This window comes from Balaenoptera ricei, chromosome X, assembly GCF_028023285.1.
Source record: "Balaenoptera ricei isolate mBalRic1 chromosome X, mBalRic1.hap2, whole genome shotgun sequence".
NCBI lineage: Eukaryota > Metazoa > Chordata > Mammalia > Artiodactyla > Balaenopteridae > Balaenoptera > Balaenoptera ricei.
Genome location: NC_082660.1, coordinates 58,123,843 through 58,141,113, shown reverse-complemented (window position 1 = coordinate 58,141,113; position 17,271 = coordinate 58,123,843). Strand labels below are relative to the sequence as shown.

Sequence of the window (17,271 nt, the reverse complement as noted above, 5' to 3'; positions counted from 1 at the left end):
CTTAATATCTTCCCCCTCTAAATAAACAAACAAACCAACAAACAAAAACACTCCATACTTCGTGCTTTTTTATCTTCTTTTGTGAGTGGTACCACCATCTAGGTGCTTAATCCAAAAAATAGTTTGTTATCCTTAACTCTACTATCTCTCTTATCCCCTAACACCTGTACAATCATCATGTCCTATTGATTATCAATTAACATCCCTCAAACCCAACTAATTCTCTCAATCCTCATTTCCTACCACTTTTGTTAAAGTCATTATCTTCACTTGTATGTACTGCTACAACCTTCTAAATGTTTTCCCTGCTTCCAATGTATCCCCTTTCTCCTTTTACTCATTTGTTGATGATTTTAGTACCTGGATCACCATCTTCCTTTCCACCCCAATCTCTACCACTCTTCTGAGTAACTTTAAAGTCTATATGGATGAATCATACAACACTCTAGCCTTTCAGTCCCTTGATCTCAATTCCAGTAACTTTCACTTCCACTTTACTTTAGTCCCTGGTCAAACCCCAGACCATCTCGTCACCTGAAATTGCTCTTTTTAAGTCTTAAAATTAAGCCACACTCACTGTTTCCACTCCCAAATCTCCCAATTACTCTTTATTCCATTATAATCTGGCTTCTTTCCCCACCAATTTATGAAAAGCACCAGCCATTCCTCTGTTGCTATATCCAATGGGAAATTTTATGTTACCTTATTTAACCTCTCTGAGGAAGCTGAAACTGTTGACCTCTTCATTTTTGAAATGATCTTCTTTTAAACATTTTTGATACAATCTTATCCTGGTTTTTCTTCTAACATCTTGCTCACTTTTTCTCACGCTTACTTTTCAATTAGTACCTCCCTTAAAAGTTGGTTTTCCTCAGGGTATCATTCTAGGATTCCTACTGTCCCATTGAATATACTCTTCCAGGGTGACTGTGTTTATTTCTTTGCCTTCAATTACTACTTAAATGTTGATGTCTTTCATATCTATTCCCTCAGATCCTACCTTTCTTTTGAGCTTTGGACCTTTATGTCTATTAGATATCTCTATCTGGTTGTCTTACAGACATCATAAATTCAAGAAATTCAAATGTGAACTCACCATCATCCATTCTTCCCCATCCCAAATCAGTTTCTGCCCATGTTCCCTATATTGGTGAATGACATTACCATATATCTGGTTGTCCAGGCCAAAAATGTGGGAATCATTCCAGGATTTTCCTCCAAATATGTGGTTGTCATTCAAGAATCCTTCTCCTTCTCACCTTCCATATCCAGTTAATCAAATCCTGTTGATTCTACTTACTTGATCTTTTTAGAACCCTTTCCTCAACGTCAAATTTCATCTCTCTTACTACTGAATCTTTACATATTGCATTCCCCACATATGGAACTTCCTTTTCCCTGCTTTTCTTCCACACTATCACTTTACCTGTATACTTACTTCTCATTCTTTAGATTATTGGTTCTTAAGGTGTAGTTCCTGATCCAGCAACATCAGAATCACCTAGGAACTTGTTTGAATAAGAAAATTCTTGAACCCTATCCCAGACCTACTGAATCAGAGGCTCTGGGGTTATTCCCAGAAATCTATGATTTAACAGACCTTCCAGGTGATTCTGATGCATGCTAAAGTTTGAGAACTACTGATTTAGATCTCAGCTATCACCTACTCTGGGAAATCATCCTTGACCATCCAAACTTTAGATTAGGTACCCTATTCTACACTTCCATGGCACATTTTTAAAGCCCTTATTTAACAGTTAAAACATGGCATTATAATTACCGGTTTACTTATCTCTCTATCATAATAGCCCAAGTTTTTTAGGGTATGAAAAAGTATTATTCCCCACTCTTTCCATAACTTCTAACATTTTTCCTGTACCCAGTAAGCCTCCAGTAAGTGTTTATTCAGTGAATGAATGCATGGAAGATAATGTGGTCAAGATTATGGTAACCCTACATTTAATATTAGAAGTTTAGTATATGACTGGAGTTAGGATTTAGTCTGTACTAAGAGGACAAGAACTTTATCTATGGCTGGGTTTAAGGATCAGTTTGTGGTCTGGGACAGGCCAGTCTCTAGTCATGATTAGGAGCTCAGACTATAGCCAAGTTTAACTTCAGATCTAGAGAGGGTTAGAAGCTCAATCTGTATTCAGGGTTAACGACAGTATAAGGCTCCATGTGTGGCAAGTGTTGAGTATGTCTTTGATTAAACAAAAGACCTAAGGTAGGCAGTCTGTTCTGAGATTGAAAAAATGAGTATTTCATAGAGACAAATTCAGACTGAGGCTTAGTTCTGGTTAATATTCCTGTTTCTGTTCGCTAAGGGCATATTTTTTTTTTAAAGGAACAAGCCAGAGGGCTGAAACAGAGATGCTTCACATGTTCCTTCACTAAAGTGTTCCCACTCACCAGGCTCAGCAGCCAGTGGCCAGCCGGTGCTAGATTCTAGCACTCCATGGGCATGCACAGAGTAGGGCCGGCTGGCATTGTTCTTGAACACCACAGTTAGAATATCACCAACCTCTCCTCTGATAAGTGGACCTAGTATATGCAAAAGAAGAAAAAGTCTCATTAGTAGAATAGTGGAACAGGGACATTAAAGACATTAAAGAAAGGGATATACATAGGAGCTCCCTAGAATTAGGGGTTTGCTCGGAGAAAGGGTCCCAAAACTGAAAGTCGTGACTGACTCCATTTTTAAATTCAGAAGACCTTGAGCTGATACTGTTACCCACAGGATAAAGGTACTTCAACAACAAGATTATGCCTCCAATTATCCCCACTTTTCCCACTCCAACTCTCTTTGTATAATAGCCCAAGTTTCTACATATTCAGGGTTCTGTGGAATCATTGTTGGTAAGGAGTGAGAGTTTGACACAGAGTACAGAATTGCTGGGTTCCCTTCAAGGACCAGTGGGTCCCTTCTGTGTGAAGATAAAAATGATGAAACTCATTGGCTCCTATGAAAGTGAAGAAACTACAGCAATAATTGCAAGGGTGTAAGGGTAATACTGGTTCCCTGTACCATTTTTCCTACTCTTCGATGTTCCTAAGTTCCCTTGCTTTTAGCATTGAAAAAAAATTCATCACCCTTACAGATCCCTAGATATAGAGGCCTGGAAATACCTGGTTTAGGTTGCAGCAGAATTCATGAATTACCCCCATATGATTGCTTATTTTCATGAATGATTTATAAAATATGACCATAGTTCCACTATAAGGAAAACTGATAAGGGGGAATGGAGAGGCCTTCCTGATATGACATAACCTCCCTAGGAGCATCACAGGTTTCTAGACACTAGGAGGGAAGTGGAATTCCCTTACCTAAGATTCCCAAGTGTTCCTCTGATCCAGTCCTTGGCCGTCGGACCCTGAATGTACCATCAGTGTATTCCCTGAATACAGCTTTCTTGTATCTGGAACCCAGGAGTCCATCTTTGTTGCTCAGGAAGATGTGACCATAACTAGAGGAATCCAAAGAGTGGCATCAGCACCTTTCCCTTAACCCCTCATTTTCAAGTATGGGAAAGCTATGTCAGACCCAACCTCATGTCACAGGTATAAGAAGGTGAGGCCTATTCCTTCTAATGTCAGATTATGCACTTTGGCTGCATATCTGCAGTTAAAGATGGCATATTTCAATATTTATTTATATTTCCTTGTTTGCCATCATCCAGTTAGGAATTTATAGTAAAATTAATCTGGTAAGAATCAGAAGCTGTGAACTCTAGTTCCAGCCTTAATGATGTCTTAGATGGAATTAGTCTGACAAAGGACAAGGTACAGGCGGTAGGAGAATACTAACTGCTTCTGTTGCTGGTGGATAAGGGGTAGGGAGAGGTAGGAAGAAAATGAAATCTTACAGATTTCTCATTATGGGATGTTTTCCTGTTTACAAAGAGCTTTATTATTCATTTTATCATTTGATCGTCCCAATAGGCTGATGAGGTATGTATGTCCTAGAGGAGGAATCCAGTGATCTAGAGGTGATAGGGCTTATCTTCATTGATACTATCAGCCAGAAAGGGAGCCAGGGCTTGGATTAAAGGCTGGTCAAGTTCTTTCAACTATACCACATCACTTTAAAGATGAGTAAACCAGAGTCCAGAAAAGGGAATTAATTTTTTCTAGGTTGCAGAACAAGTTAGCAAGAAGGCTTCAACCTTCATAAACCAACATAAAGATTGGTAAAGGGTAGTGAGAACACCAAAAATAAACTATAGTGGAAATTGCTAAACTGTACCTAAATTCCCATTCTCCCCTCCTTCCTTTTTAGTAATAGAATCACCTAGGTTTTAGCTGAGCACATGGCTGCCTAACCAGAGATTACACTTCCTGGACTTTCTTGCAGCTAGGTATGGCCATATGAATAAGTTCAGGATAACGGGGATTCAGAGAAAGTAATGTATTACAACTTCAGGCCTCACAGACAATGCTGCTTGGCATGGATTTAGTTCCCATTTCTTGATAGCTGGGAATGACTACAACTGGAAGAGATGTCTTAGTTCCACAGATGAAAGCAAGTGTTATGGATGACTAGTTCACCTATTGGCCCTGAACTGCTCATATTTGTACTTAAGCAAGAAATAAAATTCTAACATATTTAAGCCACTCTATTTTGGGCTTTTTCTTCTATACAGCTTAGCCTCTATCTTAAAGACATTTTGTCAAGGGACATCTGAGCTTGGGGACATTCAGTCCCTTGAGTAAATTCCCTATAAAATTTAAGTCTCAATATCAGTGCTTCTGGCTAACCAGAGGAAAGGATGCCAAGACTGAGAGCATGAGGATGTGGACAAGGTCTTTACTTCAGCTCTACAGTATAACAACATAGACCAAGCACTGAGTACCAGCTTACCTGTGTTCTAGTCCTTCCTCTAGATGTGTTGGTATCTTATTAGTTGACTTTAGATAAGTGCCTCCTCAGCTCAGAATTTCAGTATCTTCCTCCATTTCAGTAAAATGGTCCAGAGTCTTTGAAAGTGTGATCGCTTCTTTTCTGAAGCCTTACCTGTCCTTCTCAGACTGATTGTGCCATTCTAGTTCCCAGCTTCTGTCAGGGCAATAGTCCCACTCCATCTCTTCTGCCATGATGTAGTAGATCCTTGCAGCTTGGTAACGTTGATGAGGGTTGGCTTGGCGGCCAGGACACTGGGAGACATTATAGATTGCCCTCATCCCTGCTTCTCTATGGCTGCCTGCCTGGCAGTAAATTTCAAATGTCCCTGAGGTAGGAACAGAGAGCAAAACCTGAATCAAAATACCCCTGTATAGTGCCTGAGGGAGTTCCTACTTCTCTCTAGGCATATTGCAGAGAGTGGGTAGCTTTAGATAAGGTTTTTCTATGCATTAGATAAAAGATTATTACAAGTTTATTGAGAGCAATGAGCACAGAGGTTAAGAGCTCTGGTGCCAAAGCTACATTGTCTGGGTTTAAAACTAAACCTGCCACTAGGATGACCAGCTCCCCCCTGTTTACCAAGGGCTTCTCTAGTTTTAGCACTGAAAGTCCCACATCCCTGGAAACTCCTCAGTTCTGAGCAAACCAGGATGGTCAGTCACCCTATCTGACACTTATTATCTATATAACCTTCAGGAAAATTTTAAGCCTCTGTATGTTTCAGTTTCATCATGGTAAAGTGGGGGGCATTTTACTTAATAGGATTGTTTTAGAATTAAATACAATAATATGTAGATATTGCTTGGCACATTATAGAGTAAATATTCAATAAGTGAAACTATAAGTAAGTAAATAAAGCTGTAATTATTATTTGAAGGAAGGAATTGACCAATTTTCTCCCTTCTTACCAAGTCTCAAAGAAATAAATATGGGCTTAAATACATATATATATATATATATATATATATATATATATATATATATGAATTTCTTGATCACAAGAATTCTTACATCAGAGAGCTTTGGAATGGCTTTCCCTAGGTTTTTAACAATGAAATGTTTGGATATCAGTCTTAAATGTCTGAGTTGTAGAGCTGCCTGGATCTAATCTCAAGATCCAGGTTTCTATGTCAAGGACACATAGGCTCATAGAATATTGATCAGGAGAAAGTAACTTTTTAACATTTTCCCCAGTATTCCTTCCTTTACTGCTGACTGCCTATACCACCACTACAAATTCCTCCTGGCTTTTAAAGGCCTCTATGAGCTAGCTCCAAACTATTGATACAATCCCACTTACCACTCTGTCCCAAACTCAACCAGTGCTTTAACTAAATCTGTCCCTGATGGCCCCTCTCACATATCTCATTCTTATCTTGGAATTTTCACTCATGTTATTTTTACTTTTCTGGAATAGACCTGCCCATCCCCTTCCCCATAAATATCTATAAGAGTTCACTCATTCTCCAAGACCCAATTCATGCTTCATCTCTTCTAGAAAGTCCTCGCTGACTACTCCGGCCCACATTGGACTCTACGTTCTTGGCCTCTCTACTCTTAAAACACTTTACATCTAAATCACATGGTTAAGGACTAAGTGTTCCTCTCTTTAAAAAAACAGTCCTTTCCACTAGTTTATAGACTTCTTGAAAAAAATCTAATATTTTCTTTCCATATCTACTTTCTGACTTTTCTATTTCCCTTATCCCCCAAATCTATTCCATCAATAAATCCTATCATCTCTTCCCTCACAGTCATCCTTCTGTTTCCACTCTCACTTCCTTAGTCAAAGCCACTATCATCTCTCACCTGGAAAACTTCAATGGTCTCACAACTGTCTTCTCTGTTTCTCCCTCCCACCTCAAACATTCTCCAAACAAGATACAGGGTCCTCTTTAACAAATATGATCCAGAGCACATTGGTCCCTTGTTTAAATGCTCCATTCATACTCAGAATACAATTCAAGTTCCTGACTGTGGTCTATAAGGCCCTATATAATATGACTCTTGCCAACCTCTATGATTTCATACGATGTTAGGCTTCTCCTTGCTCACTACACTCCAACCATACTGGCCTTCTTTCTGACCCTTGAACAAACCATGTTTATTCCCACCTTGAGACATTTACACTTGCTTGTCCCTCTGCTCGGAATATACTGCTCAGAGATCTTCATATAGCTCCTTCCTCCCCATTACTTAGATCTTAAATGTCGCATTCTCAGAGCGGTCTTCCCTATATACCTTCTCTAAAGCTCCAGTCAGTTTAGCACACCATTGTATTTTATTTCCTTCATGACATGTATCATGATCTGAAATTATCTTATTATTTTATGTGTGTGTTTTTGTGTGTTTGTTGTAGATCTCCCCTGGGAGTAAGTATCATGTCTATCTTTTCACCTCTCTACCCCAGTCTTAGCACATGGGAGGTGTGCAATAAATATGTGTTGAGTGAATGAATTTCTGTACAAATGAATGACTGTATACACTGTCCAAACGTCATAGCTTAGGGGTTGGTATGGAGAAGAAAGTCTGATGATCACTGGAGGGAATGGGAAAAATAGAAGTCTTTTTGGGAGAATCATGTGACCTGGGACTATCACATCATCTCATATGGACATTGTTGTCCAAGGTGATTCTTTTTTTTTTTTTTTAATTTATTTATTAATTTGGCTTCACTGGGTCTTAGTTGTAGCACATGGGATCTTTAGTTGCACCATGTGGGTTCTAGTTCCCTGACCAGGGATTGAACCCGGGCCCCCTGCATTGGGAGTGTGGAGTCTTAGTCACTGGACCACCAGGGAAGTCCCCAAATTGCTTCTTTTTCAACGCTCTTCTGCCCTTGGCATCTGACTCTCCTCCTACCTCTGTGACCAATCTTTTTTTCTGTCTCCTTAACCTGGTTTATCTTCTCCCTTCTACACTTAAATGTTGATTTTTGCTTTAAGTTTTATTTCCTATAACTTTACATGCTAAAGCACTTCGACTATGAAAATACTCAAATCTCTCTCTCTAGCCTGGACTTTTCCTCCAATGTTTATATGTCTACCCACAGCTATCTACGGTAAAGTCCACACCACTTGGACTTCACAAGAAATTTAAAATTCACCATGCCCCCAAATGAGTGCTTCTACCCAAACCTTACTATCCTTTCCTTGCTTCTGTGTTTGCTCATTTGGTTAATGACACCACCATCCATCTAGTGCACAAGCCAAACGAAAACCTCAGACATCCTTTCTTCCTGCTCAGTCCCTCAGCAAAGTCCTGTCATTTCTCTCTCAAATATCCCTTAACTCTGCCACTTCTGTCCATCCCTATTGCTCCCACCCACTGTCAGGCTCTCATCACCTCTTTCAAGGGCCCCCTGCTCTACCTCCTCTTAAACCTTTTTTCTTGGTGTTCCTCAACAAGGCTGGTACTAGCAGTTTGTGTGGGATTATTCTTCATTGTTTAAGACTGTCTTACATATTGCAGAAAGCTTGAGAATCTCTGACTCCCACTCTCTAAATGACAGTATCACACCCCCATATCCCCAGTCATTTGACAACTAAAAGTATCTCCACACATTTCCAAACACCTTTTAGCATACCCCCTTAGTTGAGAACCATTGAATAAAATCAATCTATGCAACCTTCTCTAAGCAGATGCTGCTTTCAAGTCACTGCCCATGTGGTTCCTACTGCCTATAATACCCTCTTCACCACCCATCCCCTTTCTTTGCCTGGTAACAGTTAACTCTTCTTTAAACGCTCAGTTTGAATGTCTGCTTTTCTAGGAAAGATTCACTCCACAAGTCAGGCAGAACTTATTATAGCTTCCCATGTGTTACTATAGCCCTTGGCTGATAGCATTATCATAACATGGTGAATATTGTTTACATACCTTTCTCCTTTTCACACTAACTGTGAACTGCCTCATTCATCCTCACATCCCTAGCATCTAGACCAAAAAGTGGAAGAAAACAGATATTTACTATGTCTGGGGAAAATCTAATTGTAAAAGAAAGGTAAAATAAAAAGTGAGGAAGAAAAAAGGAGAAACATGAAGACAAGAAGAGTGAAAAGATACAGATTAAAGGAAAAGGAAAAAGAAGAAAAGAAACAAGAAGAAGGGAAAAGGAAAAGAAATAAAGATAAAAGAAAAAGGAGAAAAGAAGATTAAAAACAAAAATAAAAAAGAGAAACAAAAAAGGTAGGAAAAATCAAAGGAAGAAAAAAAAGAAGTGAAAGAAAGAGAGAGAAGGGAAGGAAAGAAGAAAGAAGGAAAGGAAGAAAGAAGAGAGATAAAAAGAATGCAAGGAGAAAATGAAAAGAAGGGAAGATAAAAGATAAGATAGGAGACAAATGAAAAAAAGGAAGAATGAAGGAAAGAAGAGGGAAAAGAGAAGAGAGATAGAAAAAGGAGAGAAGCAAAACAAAAAGAAAGGATGAAAGAGGAAGAGGAAAAAATAGGAGAAGGGAGAAAAAGTAATGGGGAAAGAAAAGAGTGTGGGAAAGGGGGAAAAATAAATGAATAAAGAATGAGCTCCAATGGTGAAAGAGAGAAAAGAAACTCTGACGGACCAGAGCAGTAATAAATGTTCTCTTTGCTGCTGAGAAATCTACATGAAGTTGGTGGAAAATAGCACATTACAAGCTCTAACCTCTTTTTCTGCCACTTTCCCTGGCTATCAAAGCTCTAGTATCAGTGGTTCTTTTGGAAAAGCTGAGGTGTATTATTCGGGACATTTTTAAGTGCAAAATCATCATTTATATTAAATGTAATTAATATTTGAAATTAAAATATTATTAGAATTTAAAGCAAAACAAAAACAGGATTAAAAAAAGTCACCAATAAACCCACAACACTCACACTCCTAGCATTTTGCTGCATTTTTTCTGGGAATTTATTCTTCTGTTTTGTTAAACATAATGGTAAGCATCCAGCAAACAACAAGTTGAATCTCCATGGTGATGTTTTAAGTCATCTGCAAAGCTGCTTAATTGCATATTTATGTTTACCAATCTTCATTGCTACCCCTTTTTCTAGAATTCCAAAGCCAGATTCTGGTTCTGGCTTTTCCATTAATTTGGTAATTTTGCCCTGTCTTTGGGGAGCTACTCACAATGGTCTCTCTCAGTCTTAATCAGAGACTAAACTCTCAAGGTAGAATGAAGGAGACTTCAGATTAAAGAGATTACCTAGAAGTAAGAATCAACAGGGGTTGATAGAGAAGGGGCAAAAGGGGAAAAAAAACATAGAGCCAACATTCCTAACATGAGAAAATCATTTTCCCCCCTCCAGATCTCTGTCTCTTCCACCCATTAGCAAAATAAGTGAAAGATGATCTTGAAGGGGCTGTACCAGTTTCAACATTCTATGACTCGAGGATTGTTCAGAAAGAGGAGAGTTTGAAAGGACTGGAAAATGCAAAGGTAAAAAGAGTTTGGGCTTTTTCTAATAAGAAAACTCAGGAATCTTGACCAAGATTAACCTTTTAAGCCTTTACCATTATAAACCCATTCACTGCCTCTCCTCCCATGTTTTTAAGCCATCTACAGTCACTCTCCTTGGGCCTTAGTGTGGCACAAAAATAATTTCACTCATCCAGAGTAAGAATGAGCCCCACAGAGGCATATAGACCTAGCTGGGGAGCCTGGTTAATTTCATAGGAAGGATATTAAACCTAGGGTTTGACTTTGGGACCAAGGCTAGAGAGATGGGTCTTTCTTTTCCAGAAGTTCCCCACCCTAGCACTCACTACAAGCACTTAATTCTATTGTCCCTTTCAGCCCCATTAATGGTTATTTCTAATTTGCTAACAACAACTCTTCTTGACCAAGAAAGTATCCTAGGTAGATGAGGAGAAATGAGGACCCAAGTGGCCTGTTTTATGTCAAGTTTTTGTCAAACCCAGTGCCAGGCTGAAATTATTAATTTGTCAAGAAAACTTGATTTGTTTAAGGATTTTTTTTTCTCAAATATGAATGGAATTTACAGAACTAAAATAAAACTTTAGTGGGAACTGCATTTAACTGAGAGATTTTTCTTACAAACACTATTGCCACCTACTGCCTGGAAAAAAGAATACACCCTAGGCTCTGCGAAGAGAAATTACTATATTTCTGTTTTAGTATAGATCAATGGAACAGGATAGAAAGCCCAGAGATAAACCCACGCACATATGGTCACCTTATCTTTGATAAAGGAGGCAAGCATATACAATGGAGAAAAGACAGCCTCTTCAATAAGTGGTGCCGAGAAAACTGGACAGCTACATGTAAAAGAATGAAATTAGAACACTTCCTAACACCATACACAAAAATAAACTCAAAATAGATTAAATACCTAAATGTAAGGCCAGACACTATAAAACTCTTAGAAGAAAACAGGCAGAACACTCTATGACATAAATCACAGCACGATTCTTTTTGACCCACCTCCTAGAGAAATGGAAATAAAAACAAAACAAAAATTAAAAAATGGGACCTAATGAAACTCAAAAGCTTTTGCACAGCAAAGGAAACCATAAACAAGATGAAAAGACAACCCTCAGAATGGGATAAAATATTTGCAAACGAAGCAACTGACAAGGATTAATCTCCAAAATATACAAGCAGCTCATGCAGCTCAATAGCAAAAGAACAACAACCCAATCCAAAAATGGGCAGAAGACCTAAGTAGACATTTCTCCAAAGATATACATAGTGCCAAGAAACACATGAAAGGATGCTCAACATCACTAATTATTAGAGAAATACAAATCAAAACTACAATGAGGTATCACCTCACACTGGTCAGAATGGCCATCATCAAAAATCTACAAACAATAAATGCTGGAGAAGGTGTGGAGTAAAGGGAACCCTCTTGCACTGTTGGTGGGAATGTAAATTGATACTACCACTATGGAGAACAGTATGGAGGTTCCTTAAAAAACTAAAAATAGAACTACCATATGACCCAGCAATCCCACTACTGGGTATATACCGTGTGAAAACCGTAATTCAAAAATAATCGTGTACCACAATGTTCACTGCAGCACTATTTACAATAGCCAGAACATGGAAGCAACCTAAGTGTCCATCAACAGATGAATGGATAAAGAAGATGTGGCACATATATACAATGGAATATTACTCAGCCATAAAATGAAACGAAATTGGGTTATTTGTAGTGAGGTGGATGGACCTAGATTTTGTCATACAGAGTGAAGTAAGTCAGAAAGAGAAAAAAAATACCACATGCTAACGCATATATATGGAATCTAAAAAAAAATAAAGTTTCTGATGAACCTAGGGACAGGACAAGAATAAAGACGTAGATGTAGAGAATCGACTTGAGGACATGGGGAGGGGGAAGGGTAAGCTGGGACGAAGTGAGAGAGTAGCACTGACATATCTACACTACCGAATGTAAAATAGATAGCTAGTGGGAAGCAGCTGCATAGCACAGGGAGATCAGCTCGGTGTTTTGTGACCACGTAGAGGCGTGGGAGAGAGGCTCAAGCGGGAGGGGTTTTGGGGATATATGTATACATATAGCTGACTCACTTTGTTATACAGAAGAAACTAACAGAATATTGTAAAGCAATTATACTCCAATAAAGATGCTAAAAACATAATCAAAAAATACAACAAAAAGAGAAATTACTGCTACGTTATGAAATATCGACACAGATGGAATCTGAAGAAACATTCTAGTCAAATTTCATCATGAAAGAAGGATAGGGGAGGGGAAAGGGAGGAGGAGAGGGAAGGAAGGAGGGACAGCGGAAGAAAGAGAAGAAAGGAAGAGAGGGAGAGAGGGGGAAGAATGAACAAAAAAAAAGAAAGAAGGAAGAAATTTAGCCACCGAGAGGGGAATTAATTAGACAATAAATGGACAGCAAGTTAATGAAAGAGCCTGGACTAGAAGCTCCTGTGTTCTGACTCCTAGGCTGCAACTGTTACAGCATACTTCGCCCCCCACTCCCACCAGAAGTTTGCAAAAATCCTCACAGAATATCAGAGTTGGAAGCACTTATAGGTACATCTCATGGACCTCTTTTCCAATGCAAGGGTTAAATCTATAGAATCTCTACATGGCCAAGGGGCTATGTAACCAAGTCTACCCTCTGCTTATACAAGAATTGCCCTGATGCTGGGCAGCATCCCTACATCTCTCCTGTTGTTTCAGAAAAGAGCTTCCTCAGCTCTTTATTCTGCCTGCAACTGAGAAGAGAATCCAAATAACCAAAACATGGAGTACACATTGAGGAAGGAGAAGACACAACTGTTTTGAAAAGTTCCCAAGTACCCTCAACATGACTTTTCTTTTCTCTTCACCAGCCCCCCACCTCACCCAGCCCAATGCCCAATAAAGTTTCTCAGCCTAGGGCCAGCTGCTAAAGCACTTACCAGGGTTGTCAGGCTGCATGATGGCCATAACAAAGGTGTGAGGAAAGAGCATGGCTGCACTCTTTCTCATGCCCTGAAGCTGCACAGTGTTGCCCTGGAACGTGACCCCATGCACATCAGTCTCTGTGCCCAGGCCAACCAGGTGCCAGGCCACTGTGTCACCCTTGCACATGTCCAGCCTGGGCAGGTTAGAGAACAGAAACCCGTTAATGGCTGGAAAACAAAAACACAAGACAGGATGGGGAGATGAGACCAGACTACTTGGGCACCAGCCAGCAGCATGGCATCAGCTCTGTACTAAGTTTTCCCACAACTTGAAATTTCTGAGTCATTCTCAACTCCTCTGCCTTCTTCCCTAAGCCACTTTAGTTCTACTTATGAAGATCTGCCTCGTTGGGACGAGGGCCTTACTGTCCTTTCCGGCTTTACCTGCTGCCCCTCCTCCACCATACTTCACATCCTGGCAAAACTGAACTACTCTGCACTCCCACAACTCTTTCACACACACACACACACACACACACACACACACACACACACACACAAGTATTAATCTTTCTTATTCCCACTTTCTTGAAACTCCACTCCCTTGGCTTCTGTAGCACCATATGTCCCTGGTTCTCTTATAACTTTTCTGAATGTTCCTCCTCCATCTTGTACTCATTCTTCATGCTTCTGTAAAGTGTTGGAGTTCCCCAAGGTTCCTTCCTCAGCTTTCAATCTGTTTCCTCCTTTTCATCTTCACTCCCACTGCCTTATTTCTGGCTCTGATCATCTCTGGCCTGAACTTCCACACAAAAGCCTCCTCCCTGGTACTCCTACCTATAACCTATCCTCCCACTCTCTTTCACACAACATACACACCATTATCCTGTGAGCTCTATTTGCCTCTGTATCCCCAAGGCCTTAAACATGGCAGGCACTTAGAAAATACTTGTTGATTTTACACATGCTGTTCCCTTTGCCTGGAATAAACTTTCCCTCTGGTTTCCCTCTACAGCAAATTACTACATATCCATCATGCACTAGCTCAAGTATCATCTACCCTGTAAAGCAGAGTTTTTACACTCTTTCTGGCTTCCTTGAAACTTTTCTCTCCACAAAATTCTGAAATGTCACTTACCACAGAGTCCAGTGATTTACTTACAAATTTATCTCCCACACTAGATTGACCTAGCATGAAACACACCATTTTTTCCAAGCATCTCGCATGTTACCTAGTACTTATCAGTTGCCAAATAAGTTCAGACTGGAATAAACTTGGTTTGTAGACTGTATTACTTTTTCCAACTGATGTAACTGACTGGTAATGAGAACCAAGAGATAGAGCCAAAAGACAACACACTCGTTCTTGACCCTCTCCCACCCTGCATACTCCCCTCAAAAATACAGCGAGGCCTGCTTGAAGCTGATCCCTTTTCAATGTTCCTACATCCACTGGAACCAGCTTTAATGAGTAACTTTATTTGGTAATCCCCTGGGATGCTGATGGAAACATCGCTAACTGCTTGATTCTGCTTCCCCTACCTATAATGTTTGATTGCAAAGTTATTCAGACTTCAAGGCTCAGTCAAGCACTTCCTTCTTCCAGGAATCCTTTAACTGGATTGTTCCTCATTAATGTTCTCCTTTTCTGAACGCTATGTCATTTAAAAGCTGTTCCACACAATTTAGCACTTAATTATAGTCTGTCTTGGATATTTTATAATTGTTTTATGGGTGTTAGTTTCATTTCATTGCAAAATGCTGAGAGTTCCTTACAAACTTGGACCATGACTCCCCATTAATTCACTCACCCACCCACCTATTCATTAATTTAGTAGTTCACTAGTTCAATAACTACTTACTATATATTAGACCATGTAAAGGATACACAGATAAACAACAAACAATACTCACCTTTAAGGAGACTACACTCTAGCAGAAGTCAAAAGGCACATAACAAATAACTACAATATTTTGGAGTGTATGGAGCTTGCTATTGAAAGAGTCTGATAAAAATACAATAGTAGTTAGTAAGAGGGTGTCATCATCCTGGGATTTGGTAATAAGAAATGAGGAGGAGGTAGCTTTTGAGTAGGGCCTTAGAGAATGAGAAGAATTTCCACTGGCTAAGAGCAAATATGTAAGGAGGGGCATTTCAAGCGGAGGACAAAGCATTACGAAAGCATGAACTCAGAAGAGTACAAGGTATGTCGATATAGAGAAAATATCCCTGTTTGGCTGGACTATGGGGTTGGCAAGCAAGGATAGTGGGTTATAAGAAAGAAGGAGATAAGACTGGAAAGGTATCATCCCAGCTTACTCTCCTCATTCTCTAGCGGATTCTTTGTGAGGAATCCTCATTTTACAGTATCTTTTTCCAGTGTCTCCCATACTGTGTAACACAGAACAAAGCACAAGAAGGTGTTAAGTACAAGATATGTTGTCTTAGGTTTAATCCCTTGATTTAGCTTGTCTCTTGGGAAGAGCTGACCGATAGGATCAACGTTTTCAGGAATGGATCATGATTAAATCTAGGCTAGATTTTACTTATAATCTCTCAGTTGTAGCTTAGGGTAAAAGCACTCCCCATACCATGCATCCGATTAGAGTCTTGGAAACCCTTGACATCCTCTGAGAGCAGTCGAGAATCCAACATAGCAGCTGCTTGATTGGCATTGCTGTACCAGCTCTTGTTCTCATCCAACACAGCGAAAAGGAGAAAGAATTCTTTATCCACTCCTTTCTGTAGTCCCAGTGGAAGAAAACAGAGGGGGGAATAACCACAGTTTCAGCAGTTGTGGACTGTGCAGCTCCAGAACCCAATGATCCCTGATTATTTTCCATTTCCTTTTCCAAACACAGATCCAAGCCCATATCTCCTGCCTAGAGCTGCAGTTGTTGCTGTAAAGTTTTTCCTCAGGTAACTTCAATTTGCAGGTGGGTGAAGGGGGTTAGAATAAAGTGATAAGACTGGAGGGGAGGGATGTATGAAAGAGGGCAGGGAAGAGGCACAAGATTATGATGAAGAGGTACAGAGTGTGATAGAAGAGAGCCTGGCATCAATTAAGGGGAGGAGTGGGGAAAGACGGCTGGAAGATCGGGGAGGGGGTGGTGGAGGATTCTATGGGGAGGGAGAAGCTAGAAAATAAAAGAAAAAATAATTATACTAATTACTAACTTACTATTATTTTATTATTAATTTTAGTAATATTATTATTATTACTGTAACATTTACTGAGTGTTTACTAGGTATGTGCCAAGCACTTTATATAGATTATTTTAATTAGTGTTCACAGAAACCCAAGATACCTTCTTCCATTGTTAACCCTTTACTGTAGATGAGGAAACTGAGGCAAAGAGAGGTTAAGTAATTTGCTCAAGGTTAAACAGCTAAGATTTATGGGCTGGATATGAAAGAAGGCAAGAAAATAGTAGGACAGAGTTAGGAATTAGGAGCAAGGTTTAAGGGCCACTGAGGTTAAAACAATGAGGAGATGTTAGAAGAATATAAAATAGAAAGGAATAAAGACTAAGGAAGATATGTGTTTGTGAACAAAAGAATAGGATGCAAGATAGCATGAAGTCACCAACGATTAATTTCTGATTCAATAACTTGTTTTTTCTTTTTTATTCCTTCACTTCTAGAACCCAGTTCCATGCTTAACTCCTATTCAGCAACCCAACCTCATCCTCTTCCCAGCAGGCTTTCCAGCCAGAAACCATGGCAATACCTGCTTGCCATCTGCACCCAAGGCACCAGCCTTGCACACAAGCAGGGGGCCCACCAGACCAGAATTTGTATCTCTTATGGGATCAGCAGCAGAGAAGTACATCCAGGTGAGACAGGCAGGATCCTGAGCAGTGGGGCCAGCATGGGGAGGGACTGTCCAGCGGTATGTTACTTTCTCAAAGGGCTTAGCCACCAAGCCAGGGTGGGATGAGCCTATAGGAAAAGACATAGAATTCATTACTCACATTGGCTAGAGTGAGTATCATCATCTCCAAACAGTG

General features: G+C 39.8%; 1 protein-coding gene across 8 annotated transcripts in view; it reads right to left on the bottom strand.

Annotated features, from left to right (window-relative positions):
• The window catches only part of HEPH (hephaestin), a 78,843-nt gene that overhangs the window by 30,876 nt on the left and 30,696 nt on the right, over positions 1-17,271 (bottom strand). For 6 of the 8 annotated variants that reach the window (XM_059911215.1, XM_059911213.1, XM_059911214.1 and 3 more), the window contains exons 10-15: positions 16,992-17,203; positions 15,853-16,003; positions 13,276-13,488; positions 5,015-5,228; positions 3,328-3,467; positions 2,413-2,544 (exon numbers count right to left, since the gene is read on the bottom strand). In XM_059911215.1, coding sequence (XP_059767198.1) covers positions 2,413-2,544; positions 3,328-3,467; positions 5,015-5,228; positions 13,276-13,488; positions 15,853-16,003; positions 16,992-17,203 — 1,062 coding nt within the window. The remainder of the gene's footprint in view (positions 1-2,412; positions 2,545-3,327; positions 3,468-5,014; positions 5,229-13,275; positions 13,489-15,852; positions 16,004-16,991; positions 17,204-17,271) is intronic. The other 2 variants (XM_059911218.1, XM_059911219.1) reach the window with 1 other exon arrangement.